The sequence below is a fragment of the Vigna unguiculata genome, chromosome 5, assembly GCF_037176805.1.
Source record: "Vigna unguiculata cultivar grain cowpea cultivar isolate G323 ecotype 2 chromosome 5, ASM3717680v1, whole genome shotgun sequence".
NCBI classification, from domain to species: domain Eukaryota; kingdom Viridiplantae; phylum Streptophyta; class Magnoliopsida; order Fabales; family Fabaceae; genus Vigna; species Vigna unguiculata.
This window is the reverse complement of record NC_140796.1, coordinates 43084630-43099060: the sequence shown is the minus strand read 5'-3', so window position 1 is coordinate 43099060 and position 14431 is coordinate 43084630. Positions and strand designations below refer to the sequence as shown.

The 14431-nt window shown below is 34.2% G+C and overlaps 1 protein-coding gene across 8 annotated transcripts; it reads right to left on the bottom strand.

Annotated features, from left to right (window-relative positions):
- Positions 1 to 1970: 1970 nt before the first annotated feature.
- LOC114185259 (protein DJ-1 homolog B-like) lies at positions 1971 to 10975 on the bottom strand. 8 transcript variants are annotated; one of them, XM_085673591.1, is made up of 7 exons: positions 10556 to 10975; positions 10042 to 10191; positions 9767 to 9952; positions 5899 to 6024; positions 5626 to 5781; positions 5408 to 5514; positions 4392 to 5338 (listed from the first exon to the last, which is right to left on the bottom strand). In XM_085673591.1, exons 1-4 carry the CDS (start codon positions 10907 to 10909, stop codon positions 5953 to 5955), a joined length of 762 nt encoding a protein of 253 aa, XP_085529717.1. In that variant the 5' UTR covers positions 10910 to 10975; the 3' UTR covers positions 4392 to 5338; positions 5408 to 5514; positions 5626 to 5781; positions 5899 to 5952. The 8 variants fall into 8 exon arrangements, with proteins under 8 accessions (XP_085529716.1, XP_027928685.1, XP_027928684.1 ...); XM_085673589.1 differs by having other exon boundaries at positions 5408 to 5781; XM_085673588.1 differs by having other exon boundaries at positions 4392 to 5329; positions 5408 to 5781.
- Between the last annotated feature and the right edge of the window lie 3456 nt (positions 10976 to 14431).

Sequence of the window (14431 nt, the reverse complement as noted above, 5' to 3'; positions counted from 1 at the left end):
TTATTTTGTATAATTCTTAAATGATATTAGTTAAGTATCATCCTACTAGGGATGTTGTTTTTAAGTATATATTAGAAGAAGTTACATTTTTGTATCATACATTTTTTTTATAAAAGTCTTAAACTATACCAATTTAAGAATCATCTTAATAGAGGTGTTTCAACAATAACTTGCAAATTAATGAGAAAATGATTTATTTTATTTCGGATAAATAGAAAATACTTGGTATATTTTATAATTGAATCAAAGGCCATTATGGTCTTTTACCACACCCCTATAGGTGAAAGAAATAACCAAAGGGTGCAGAAATCAATTTTCTTTTATGATTCCTTTCACGCAATGTTTGTTTTTACATCTCTAATTTTTCTTCAGCACTCTTAAACTTTTTAAAAATACCTAAAATGACTTTTTGATTTTTTGACCAACACATCTATACACAAGTATCACATTTTTTAAATCTGGTTTAAGTAGAACTGGATTTCAAAATCCGGTTAAGAAAATTACCGAATTTTGAAATTCAATTAAAAAAATTATCAAATTTTGAAATCCAATTAACATATTAACAAATTTTAATATATATATATATATATATATATATATATATTTTTTTTTTTTTCCTTTAATTTTTTTAGTCAAATTTTGAAATTCTTTAATTCTTTTAATAACCGAATTTTGAAATTAAATACTTTTTATTGTATGGTGAAGATTGGTAAACTGAGTAAAAATTAAAAGGTTATTCTAAGAATTTTCAAAAAGTTTAGGAATGTTGAAAAACTTATTAGGGGTGGAGAAAGAAGTGTCATGTTAATTTTGACCAACTTTTGGTCCAATTTGACATGTTTAGGTGTGGGCCATTCCAATACCTAATAAGTTAGATAAACAATAGATAGAAAAAAAATATTGTGTTTTCTTCATTACAGTAATATGTAACTACTTTGTTTCCGTTTACGCTTAATTATTAATTTGATCATCTAATTTGTTATTTTGGTTCATTTTAATCTCATTATTTTTGTATTCAATTTATTCCTTCAATGTTCTTTTTAAAAAAAAAATAATTTTGATTATTAATCTTGATTCAATTTAATCTTACTTCTTTCTAAAATAATCTAATTTTGTTCATTTAATTTGAGACTAAATTAGTAATTCAGTTTAATTAACTTATATATTTATGTTAAAATAATTTTTTAAAATTTACACATTAATTCATTCCACCTAAATATAAACAATTTGAAAATTTAGATGAAATGATTTGATATATAAATTATAAAAAAATATTTTAACATTTATATATAAATTGTAATTAAGTTTAATTACTAATTTTATTTCACAAGATTGAATATTTTTTAAAAATAGAAGACTAAATTAAATCCAAGATAATAAGTAGACCAAATTAAACTTTTCTAAAAAATTGAAGAATTAAATTGAATCCAAAAATAATAAAAGACCAAAATGAACCAAATCAAAAAAAGAACTAAATACTAATTAAAACCTTTTGTTCTTGTGCAGAAATTGCCTTTAGGATAAAAATTATATTTAATTCATCAAAATAAAAATTGGAATTTTATCTTTCTAAAACCTATTTGTTTATTAGCGAACAATACGACAAAGATCAAATATTAAAATGTGACGTCTCCTTGTTATATTATTCCACAACTATATTTAACCACAGTTTTAACTGATTTGTTTTATTTTTTTTTAAAGTAGATTTCATTATTTTTCAATCAAGTCTTGATTAGATAGGTGCATATAATACTTTCTTCTACCGATTTTTTTAGTCCACTGATATTAATGACCCTGTATCTTATGCACGAATACTTCAGAATTATACATATAGCCATATATGATAATTATATCTTATTAACCTGATTAACAATAATTACTAAACATTAACGGAAAGAATTTGCAACACTAAGATACGTTTAATGAAAATCGAAAAAAGAAAAACTAAAAACATGTTAAACCTTTTATGATTCCGAGGAAGTTTCATATTCCATTCCATTTTTTAAAATTAAAACAACTGATATTTCTAAAATCCAATCATAACCTTACACAAAAAAAAAAAAAAGCATAAAAGGAGGGTACGTTATTTCATCCTGAGATGAAGCAATTCATGTGACGATAAGATATGTAGTTTGGAGTGACAATTCTAGGTATCCACCGCCAGGCATTTGATCCTCAATTTGCGGGTACCTATTTGTTGTTACAAAGTTATGACTTAAGACCACACACAACACACCACAACCACATCACCTCTTTTATGTAATCTTTCAGAAAATACAGGATCATGGCTATGTCCATTGCACTGGGTTAAACTCCTTGAAAGCATGTTCGTCATCATGATTCTAATGCATGACCTGAACATTCAATTACACACAAACCTGATGAGAGAAAGGACAATGATTTACATCATAGCAAGGATCTGATATAACAAAGCATTAAAAAAAGGATCTGATATAACAAAGCATTAAAAAATAGCACTTTTATTGTATCTCAAACATTCAGTAGCAGAAGACCCAACGTACCCATGTGCAACAACAGTTCGCTCATACATTACCAATAAGCTTATCTTATATGTGATAGAATTTGTTTTTCTCTTCATTTGGTTCCACCTCTACCATAAAGTATTTACTGTCAGACTTCAACAATGTAGCACAAACATGTGTTGCATTGTTAGGGACTGTCAAACACTTAGTTCCCCTCCCTCTTTATGTGGATATATGATAATGTTAATTTTTATCATTATTTTAATTATCTTTAATTAATAAAATCAACTTTTTTCTAGCTTTTAACCTACTTAACCTTTATTTTTACCTTAATTTTGTAAATAATTACATTTTGGATTATATTAATCTAACCATTGAACAAGAAATTTTTGTTTCAAACCAAAGAAGTTGGCAATCCAGCAAAGCAAGAAGAAAAACCAAAATGTGAAGTTTTAAAAGATCTGTTACGTTATGTGCCACAAAAGCCAGGCCAACGCCACAAAGTCAGAGACACACACATGTGTGTATATATTTATATGCTTTTCCATTGAATGTTTGTATTTTTGTTTAGTTCGATCACACATAGCTTGATACTTGGTTCATGGTTCATTAGATGTTGAAAAACAAGATAACTAATGAAGCTTGTATCTAAGAGTACAGTTTGACTCATTAGTTGTCCTAAACCCTAGTTACTAAAACAGGTTTGTTTATTAGGGGTTCAAGAAATTGATTCCTAATAAGGAAATCTATGCTCATTCTACTAAGGGATTAGAGTTTGAGTAAACTTGTGGTTTGAATTTGGCATTATAATGGAAATGAGTTGAGTGATTAAATGCATGAAAGTGAGGTCGGTTAAATCTAACCCCAACATTACCAATTCATATCATTTCTAATCTTTTCCCTCTTCTAAGGGTTCCTAATTTCCAAAGTGTTTACTTATTCATGCATACGTTTACTTTCTTGCACGTACTACCAAATTTATGGAAATATTTTTTAATCTAGATAAGTTATTAATTGTATACTTGGACAACTTAGTACACTTGTCAAGGAGTTAACAATATACATGTCTGCATATTGAGAATGGTCGAGCATAGCAAAGTACATCTAGCTTCATCCAATTATGAACACTCGATGTTTCAATTCCATGGCTGTCCATCTTTTGTAATTAATCATAATAGCTAGGAAAATTTACAATATTAGACCTTGTTTGGATAAACTCAAGCACTCTTTTTAATTTTTCCAAAGTTGAAGTGCATGAGGTGGTTTTAGCTTTCGGGAAAACCTCAATTCATTTCACCATCTAGTTGTTTACTTCTATTAATATTTATGGAGGACCTTATCCAAATAAGACCTTAATCATAAACCACATGCTACAAGAAAAAAGAAAATAACAAAAAATATAGTGGAAGAAAGGGGCCAAGTGGAAATGGATCCGCATGACAAGACTTTGAGGAGAATCACACGTGAACGGAAGGAAAACGAGTATTTAAAGGAATTCATTAAGTAAGAGAGACACATGTCTAGTATGCAATCCTCTCTGCTAACTGTTTCTACTCCTTTTCTGCTCATTCTCTCTCTGTTCTAAACCAATTCTGTTACTCATTTCATCATTCCCTTTCTTCAGGTATCCACATTGGACATAAGGAATTCCATTACTTGTGGCTTCATTATGATTTCCATTTTTAGTTCCTTGTAAACCAAACTCAATCATTCTAATTTCTGTTGGCAATTTCATTCCACTATTCCATTGGGTTTTTACTGTTTCATTGGGTATTTCACTATTACTTTGATTCTACTTGTTACATTGGTGCTTTCATTGACGTCAATGGCAGAGAACACAAGGATGAAAGATATCCAAGCCCAACTTACTTCGATTTTTGGCTGGATTGAGAAACAACTGGAAAGGGATAAGGCAAAGCATGATTTGATCATTCAGTTTCAAACTGCTAACAATGACCAAATGGACCAGATGCATAAATCGTTGGATATGTTCAATCAAGGTCAGACTCTACACATTCATGCTTCGAACTCAACCGACTCACTGCTAGTGATGACACCCTGTAGCTTTGATGGTACATCTCCTGTATTAGAATGAATTTTCAAGGCAAAGAAAATTTTCAATTATCACAGAACTCCTGACAATGAACGAGTGGATATAGCTTCAATTCACTTTGAGAAGGATGTTATTTTGTGGTTCCAAATGTTGCACCGTATGTCAGCTGCACAAACAAACGTGGCAAGATTTGACAAGAGCTCTAGAAAGTCATTTTGGACCTTCTCCTTTCAATTCTCCTATGGCAGACCTTTTCAAGCTCCAACAATCAATAACTGTTTTGGATTATTATTTGAAGTTTATGGCATTGGCAAACCGTTCTGAAGGTCTTAGTGATGCTACTGTGTTGCATAGTTTTTTAAGTGGTTTGAACCGTGAGATTAGAAGGGATGTGGTACCCCAGTGTCCCACCAATTTACTTAGAGCAATGGCCTTGGCGAAATTATATAAAGACAAGTATACACCTCTCGTTCAAGAACGCGGTACTAATTATAATCACAAATATTCTTCTTTGTCATCTAGCAATATCAATGCTAGCCCAGCAAAAATTACTCCTAAGCAGTCCTTACTACCTTTGCTACCTACACCTTCCATCCTCCAACCAGAAATGTAAATGTGAAGAGAATTACACCTGCTGAGATGCAATTGAGGAGAGAAAAAGGTTTTTGTTACTTTTGTGATGTGAAATTTACTTTTAATCACAAATGTCCCAATAGGCAATTGTTGATGTTACAAATTGAAGAAAAGAGCTCTGAAGTTGATCACGCTGCTGACACTGTGATTTCTAGCACGCCTACACAGACTGATGTAGCATTAGAAGATAATCATCATTTGTCTCTAAATGCTATGAAGGGTGACGAAGGGTTGGTACCATTCGGTTTATTGCTCATATTAATACTCTGCCAGTTACGGTATTAGTGGATGGAGGTAGCTCTGATAATTTTCTACAGCCAAGGATTGCTAAGTTTCTTAAATTGCCTATAGAAAAAGCACCACTGTTTAAATTCATGGTGGAGATTGGAAATTACATGACTGAAGGAATGATTGAAGAAGTCAATATTCAAGTTCAAGGAGCTAAATTTGAACTACCTGTATTTTTGTTACCAATTTCAGGAGCTGATTTGATATTAGGGGCCAATTGGTTAAAAGCAATAGGCTCTCACATCGCTGATTACGAGTTGTTGCAGTTGAAGTTCTTATATGAAGGAAAATTCATAACGTTACAGGGAGAAAACGATTGCTCACCTACACAGGCACATTTGCATCACATAAGAAGAATGATGAACATTGATTCAATTGCAAAGGTGTTCGGTATGCAATTGGTTGAGGAGAGTTTGTATCATTTTACACTTAAGGAATTACCTGTTGATATTGAACCAAAATTGGCATTGCTGTTACATAATTATAGCTCGACTTTTAAGACACCAACATCGTTACCACCATAGTGTTTTCATGATCATTCAATTCCCTTGATTGAAGGATCCCAACCTGTCAAAGTTAAGCCTTATCATTACCCTCATAGTCAAAAAGCAGAAATTGAAAAGCTGGTGCAAGGCATGCTTGATGAAGGTATAATACAACCCAACAAAAGCCCTTTTCCTTCTCCAATCATTTTGGTCAAGAAGAAGGATGGATTATGGAGGGTATGTACTGACTATAGAGCTCTTAATGCTATCACCATTAGAGATACATTTCTCATTCCAACTGTTGATGAATTTATAGATGAGTTATTTGGAGCCACTTTCTTTTCTAAGCTAGATTGAAGATCCGACTATCACCAAATCTTGTTGAAACAAGAAGATAGACATAAAACGGCATTTAGAACCCACCATGGACACTATGAATGGCTTGTAATGCCATTTGGGTTAACTAATGCTCTTGCATCTTTCCAGAGTTTAATGAATAAGATCTTCAAGGAATACTTAAGAAAATTTGTGTTGGTTTTTTTTTATGATATTCTGGTCTTTAGTGCTACATGGAATGATCACTTATATCCTTTGGAGCTGGTTTTGGGAATTCTGCAACAGCAACACTTATACGCTAGGCTTTCAAAATGTTCCTTTGGTGTGAAGGAAATTGATTACTTAGGTCATAAGGGGTTGCTATGAAAACATCTAAATTAGAAACTATTAAAAACTAGCCTAGACCCACCATAGTGAAACAATTGACAGGTTTCTTAGGTCTCATAGGTTATTATAGACGGTTTATCAAAGGGTATGCAACCACAATTGCACATTTAACTGATTTGTTAAAGAAAGACTCATTTAATTGGACTGAAAAGGCATCCTAAGCTTTTGACAGCTTGAAGGACTCGATGACTTTTGTGCCTGTACTAACCATCCCCAACTTTAAGGAGCCATTTGTTTTAGAGACTGATGCATCTGGGTCAGGAATTGGAGATGTTCTTAGCCAAGCTCACCATCCAATTGCTTATTTCTCCAAGAAACTCTCCCCTAGAATGCAAAAACAATCGGTTTATACTAGGGAGTTCTATGCAATAACAGAAGCTTTGGATAAGTTTAGACATTATTTGTTGGGAAATAAATTCATCATTAACACATAATAGAAAAGGTTGAAATAATTGTTGGAACAGAAGTTGCAAACTCCTGAGCAACAACAGTGGTTACCTAAGTTCCTAAGTTATGACTATCTATTATAAGCCTGGAAGAGAAAACATACCAGTTGATGCATTGTCTAGAGACTGTTTGATGGCTTGGTCAGAAGCACAATTTAAATGGTCGAAACATATGCCAAAACTGACAAGGGAGGATGCAGAGTTAAATAAATTGTTGATTCAAAATACCCAAGATACATTACCTTTGGACAAGTTTGTTGTTAAATATGGCATGATTCTCAGAAGAGGTAGATTAATGATACCGGCTAATTCAAAATTGAAGAATCTAATTCTGCAAGAATTTCATGATTCTAAGGTGGGGGGTCATGCTAGAAAGTTTATAGTTTAGGGTTTAGGATTTAGGAAGAGATCAAAACCTATATTCGTAATTGTAGCATATGTCAACAAGCTAAAGTGGACCAAGCTCTACCTAATGGCCTACTGCAATTCATTACACATCTTCCTTCTTCACATGGCTTTTCTACTATTCTGGTGGTAATGGATAGGCTTTTGAAGTTTGGCCATTTCATTGCCTTGAAAACCAATTTTAATAGCAAACTTGTAGCAGAAGCTTTTATCAATCATGTGGAAAAAATTCATGGTTTTCCCAGAACCATTGTATCTGACCGTCACAGGATTTTTATCAGCTCATTTTGAAAACATTTATTTAGAGTCCAAGGCACAACATTGGCCATGAGTTCCGCATATCATCCCCAAAGTGATGGTCAAATTGAGGTACTTAACAAGACTTTGGAGATGTATTTGAGGTGTTATGTTTTTGAAAATCCTAAGCTTTGGTATTTTATTCCCTGGGCACAATTTTGGTACAATTCTTCTTATCATCACAACATAAAAATAGTCATTTCAAAGTTGTTTTTGGCAGAGAACCTCCTTCGATTGTTCCTTCGATTGTTCCTTATAAGTCCATAATACAGATCCACTTCCTATTCAAGAGTCCTTAATCAATAGAGACAAGGTGTTGGAGCAGCTCAAAGCCAATTTGATGAAGGCTCAAAACTATATGAAGCTCCAGGCCGATAAAAAGAGAAGAGAGTTTCAGCTGCACATTGGTGAGAAGAGAGTTTCAGCTGCACATTGGTGATCTCGCATTAGTCAAATTGCAGCCCTACAGACAACATTCAATGGTTCTTAGAAAGAATCAAAAATTAGTCATGCGCTTCTTTGGACCATTTGAAGTGATGGAGAAAATAGGTCCATTTGCTTACAAGTTGAGGCTTCCTGATACAACCAGAATTCATCCTATTTTCCACATTTCCTTGCTTAAAAAGTTTGAAGGGACTCACTCCCAACAATACATACCATTACCTTTGACCACCATTGAATTTGGACCAATCTTAAGTCTTATGGAAGTGCTGCAGCAAAGAGTTATAAAGCGTAATGATGCTGATATACAATAGGTGTTAGTACAGTGGCAATCGACTCAAGCCAATGAAGCTAATAGGTGTTAGTACAGTGGCAATCGACTCAAGCCAATGAAGCTACTTGGGAAGATATTGAGGAATTTCATAATACTTATCCTCAATTCAACCTTGAGGGCAAGGTTGAGGTTAAAAGGAAGGGTATTGATACATGAAAAAAGAAAATAACAGAAAATATAGTGGAAGGAAGGGGCCAAGTGGAAATGGATCCGCATGACAAGGCTTTGAGGAGAAGCACACGTGAACGGAAGGAAAACGTGTATTTAAAGGAATTCATTCGGTGAGAGAGGCACGTGTCTAGTATGCAATCCTCTCTGCTAACTGTTTCTACTCCTTCTCTGCTCATTCTCTCTTTGTTCTAAACCAATTCTGTTACTCATTTCATCATTCCCTTTCTTCAAGTATCAACATTGGATGCTCATTCTCTCTTTGTTCTAAACCAATTCTGTTACTCATTTCATCATTCCCTTTCTTCAAGTATCAACATTGGATGTCAGGAATTCCATTACTTGTGGCTTCGTTATGATTTCCATTTTTAGTTCCTTGTAAACCAAACTCAATCATTCTAATTTCTGTTGGCAATTCCATTCCACTGTTCCATTGGATTTTTACTGTTTCATTGGGGTATTTCACTGTTACTTTGATTCTACTTGTTAGACCATAACAGCTTTTTGTTTTGAGTATATTTTTCTCTGCCTGGTTTCAGCAACAAATTCATCTTTGACATGTAGACAAAGCCTCAAATATGTTCATATATGGAACTTTCTTCCTCGAATTATTATCTTCAAATACCAAACACATCTATTTTTTATTTCCAGATATCACAAAACATGTCAGATAGGATTTTCCAACCATATTAATTCCCAGATTATTCCCCCGGATACCGACAGATAAAGCATATTATCAGTTATAAGTAGACACCAACCTTGTAGATATAAAAAAGGTATCAAGCTATCAGGTGATAGCATGACAGGAGAGATGAACTAATCAGGACCATTTAATTTTACATCGGTGATGATCAATATCATTTCAACCTAATCTGATAATCCACATATAATTATATAGTTTAGATTAATTCCACCCACCAGTCACCTGAAATGCAACAGGTTCGTGTATACTACATTTTTCTGCATTTAAAAAACAACAAGAATTGTCAAGGCACGAATGAAACCCTCACCAGCGGGCCAGCAACTTGTTCTGCTTTCGCTTTTCCCATTAACTGCTCAATCAGGGCAACAGCAAACTCCATGGTAGTTCCCGGCGCTCGACTGGTCACTAATTTCCCATCCACCTGCACCCTAGACTCGACAGTAGTGGCTCCGTAAGAGGCCAATTTCTCCATCAATGCAGGAAAACAAGTCGCCTGTCCAACAACCACACACACACAGAGTCACCAAAACCATCACCAGCAGCAACACAACATAACAAAGTGGACTGCATAGCAAACTTTACCTTTAATCCATTCACCAAACCCCAAGGCCCAAGCACTACCGCAGGAGCAGCACACATCGCAGCATAAAGCCGTCCTTCCTCCACATGCTTCTTCACCAACTCTTCCAAAACCTTACAGTCCCTCAGATTTTCAACACCCGGTATCCCTCCCTACACGCACAAATCACAACAATAATAATCAGTAAACAGCATATTAGTCCCTAAGAATTTAAACGTCAGTGTTTACCTCATACCTTCTAAAAACTGTTTAATAGTGATGCTTTATCAGTGTAAATTCTTTTACACAGTAAATTAATGAGAAATCATAATCATACTTGGTGATTGAACGACACACACATGCAAGGCACTCTTCATGAACTCAATGATAGACTAATCTGAATTAAATCATTCAATCCATGACGTTAAATAACAATTAAATTCACAACTAATAGCTAATCAATTAATGGAAAACGTCTTAAATTCGATTATCGACGTTAAACACAATCTCGCGAAAAACACATCGAAGGAGAGGTACAGGGATTGCGATGAGGTCAAACGATGTGTCGACGATGTCGGAGACGAAGGCGTCTGCGACGATCTTGACATCGAAGCGAGCTAGGACGGTCAGGCTGGCGGAGGCGGAGGCGATGGTGACGACGGCGCCGGCGCGGCGGAGGACGTCGACGATGATGACAGCCTCTATGGGCTCGGTGCCATCTGCGATTGGAACCAAGACCTTGTGAGAAGTGGCCATTAGAGCAGTGGAAGAGAGTGTGGGAGTGAAGAAGGAGAAACGGTTTTTGTTATTGTTGTTGAGTTTTGGTTTGGGTGTGGAAGTGAATGCGAGAGAAAGTGTGTGAGAGAAGAATGGTATATGAAGCAATGCCATTTGTGCGTTTTTTTTTTTTTGCCCTTCTTCTTCAGAGGTGTCCCTCGCTGTGTCAATGTGTTCGTCTACGTGTCTCCTTCGTGTGTCTGTTTATCTCCTGTAGTATCACATGTGTTCGTCTTAAAAAATTGGGACTAAAATCAGATATTTGATAAATTATTAGATTAAAATTACCCCTGTTTTTTTATGACATTTTACATAATCTATTGGAATTAGTTAAAAATTAGGAAAAATATTTAATACTTTAGGAATTGTGTTTTATTGGTGTATATTGTCATCAAAATCGTGACCCTGACGAGACCACAAACTAAAAGGAAATTATGTTGAAATATAGATGTGAAGTTGTTACTCTAGTTTGAAAGATTATACGGTTTAACATTTTTTATTATTTTTTAAACGAAAAAGTAAATGAGAAAGTTGTTATAAAATAAAGGTAATAAGAGAGACAAAGGAGAGGAAGAATAGAGAATGAGAGAGTAGGGAGCAACTTCTGTTTGTATGTGTGTCTTATTACTGATAGGACGAGTCCTATTTATAGATACAACATGGTAACCCAGAAAGGATATAAAATCAAATAGTAAATACAAAATATTACATAAAGAGTAATGAATAATATGATTATCAATCATATGAGTAATTGTATAAATCAATGGACGACCATTAATTCATAACACTCCTCCTTGGGTGTCCATTGATAAAAGAATGTGTCTCGTTAAAACCTTATTAGGAAAAACCCTTTGGGATAAAAACCTAGTGAAGGAAAAAGAGTACATCATTCTATATAATATTGTTCTTTGCATCTTCTATTTCTCCCCCTCATGTAAACTTACATCATTAAGATGGCGGAATCCAATCCTGTGAACCAATTGCTCAAAAGTTCTCCTTGGCAAAGACTTTGTAAATAAATCTGCTAGATTTTCACATGAGTGAATCTTTTGGATCTCTACATCACCATTTCTTTGAAGATCATGAGTGAAAAAGAATTTTGGAAGAATATGTTTTGTTCTGTCTCCTTTAATATATCCTTCTTTCAATTGAGCAATGCATGCACTATTGTCTTCATATATCGTTGTTGGTTTCATTTTTCCCAAGGATAAACCACAAGTTTGTCGCACATGTTGAATTATAGACCTTAACCAAACGCATTCACGACTTGCCTCATGTAATGCTAAAATTTCTGCATGATTTGACGATGTTGCCGTTATTGTTTGTTTCACAGATCGCCATGAAATCGCTGTGCCACCACATGTGAACAAATATCCTGTTTGTGATTGACCATTATGAGGATCTGATAAATAACCTGCATCTGCATAACCCATTAGATCTAATTTTGAATCATTTGGGTAAAACAAGCCCATATTCATAGTGCCTTTAAGGTAACAGAGTATTTGTTTTACTCCATTCCAATGTCTTCTTGTAGGTGAAGAACTATATCTTGCTAACAAATTTACAGCAAATGCTATATCAGGTCGAGTATAATTAGCAAGATACATTAGTGCTCCTATAGCACTAAGATATGGTACTTCAGGACCAAGTAGTTCTTCATCTTTTTCTTGAGGTCTAAAAGGGTCTTTATCAACATCTAATGACCTCACCACCATTGGAGTGCATAGTGAATGTGATTTGTCCATATAGAACTTTTTAAGCACTTTCGTTATATACGCTTCTTGATGTACAAGAACACCTTTGTTTAAATACTCAATTTGTAATCCCAAACAAAACTTTGTCCTTCCAAGATCCTTCATCTCAAATTCTTTCTTTAAACAATCAATTGCCTTTGTGAGCTCATTAGGAGTTCCAACTATGTTTATGTCATCTACATAAATAGCAATTATGGCAAATTCATTCTCGGATCTTTTCATATTAATACAAGGACAAATAGGGTCATTTTTATACCCTTCCTTTAATAAGTACTCACTTAGACGGTTATACCACATACGTCCTGATTGTTTCAATCCATAAAGGGACTTATTCAATTTTATTGAATAATCCTCTTTAGAATTTGCTTTGTTGGGTACATTAAATCCTTCAGGGAGTTTCATATAAATATCATTTTCCAAAGAGCCATACAAATAGGCTATAACAACATCCATGAGGTGCAAATTCAAACCTTCTTGTGCAACAAGGCTAATTAAATATCTAAATGTTGTTGCATCCAATACTGGAGAATATGTCTCCTCAAAATCAATACCAGGTCTTTGTGAAAAACCTTGAGCAACTAACCGTGCTTTGTATCTAACAATTTCACCATTCTCATTTCATTTTTGTACAAAAACCCATCTGTACCCAATAGGTTTTACACCCTCAGGTGTGCGACCTACAGGTCCAAAAACCTTTCGTTTAGCAAGCGAATCTAATTCTGCTTGGATTGCATCTTTCCATTTTGGCCAATCATTTCTTTGTCGACAATCTTCAATTGTCATTGGTTCTTGATCATCATTATCACTTATAACATCCTTTGCTACATTATATGCAAAAACCTCGTCAATATTGACTTTATTTCGATTCCATATTTTATGATTCATGACATAATTTATTGAGATCTCATCATTTTCAACAATTTCAGGTACCTGATGTTCTTTTGGAACCGAATCATTGATTATGTCAAAAGAATCTTTTGGGACTTTTACCCCCTCGATTAGGCCATCTTGCCTTTTTTCCCTTTTTCTCAAACGAGGATTTTTATCTTTGGAACCCACAGGCCTACCACGCTTTAGGTGTGTTTGAGATTCGTTTGCTATATTAGATTGTCCAACAGGAATATCAATTCTAATTGGAGTATTAGCAGCGGGTATATGTGACTTAGTTACCCTTTTTGTGTCAGTAAAAGCATCTGGTAATTGGTTGGCCAATTTTTGTAAATGAATTATCCGTTGAACTTCTAGTTCACACTCTTTTGTACGAGGATCAAGATGAGATAATGATAATTCATTCCAACCAATATCCTTTTCCAATTTCTTTCTTTCTCCCCCTAACGTTGGAAAAACTGATTCATCAAAATGACTATCAGCAAATCGAGCTGTAAATAAGTCACATGTTGATGGTTCAAGATATTTTATTATCGATGGAGAATCATATCCAACATATATTCCCAAACGTCTTTGAGGACCCATCATAGTCCTTTTTGGTGGGGAAATTGGGACATATACAGCACACCCAAAAATTCTTAAATGAGAAATATTTGGTTGCTGACCAAAAACCAACTGTAAAGGAGAGTATTTGTGATAACTTGTTGGTCTGATGCGAATCAATACTGCAGCATGCAGAATTGCATATCCCCAAGTAGTCATTGGAAGATTAGCTTTCATAAGTAAAGGTCTTGCAATCAATTTTAGACGTTTTATCAATGATTCTGCAAGTCCATTTTGAGTATGAACATGTGCTACTGGATGTTCAACTTCAATTCTAATTGACATACAATACTCATTAAAAGCATGAGATGTAAATTCACCAGCATTATCAAGACGAATTTTCTTAATTGGATAATCTGGGAAGTGGGCTCTTAACTTGATCAATTGTGCT

Bases quoted from the DNA above. Each gene is read 5' to 3' on its own strand.
- LOC114185259 (XM_085673590.1), bottom strand. From the start codon at position 10,909: ATGGCATTGCTTCATATACCATTCTTCTCTCACACACTTTCTCTCGCA. The intron at 10,192-10,555 runs GTACCTCTCCTT...TTGTGCGTGTAG, and splicing joins TTGACCTCATCGCAATCCCT to GGAGGGATACCGGGTGTTGA. The intron at 6,025-9,766 runs GTGAGGGTTTCA...TAACTTTGACAG, and splicing joins AACAAGTTGCTGGCCCGCTG to GTTGGGATCCTTCAATCAAG.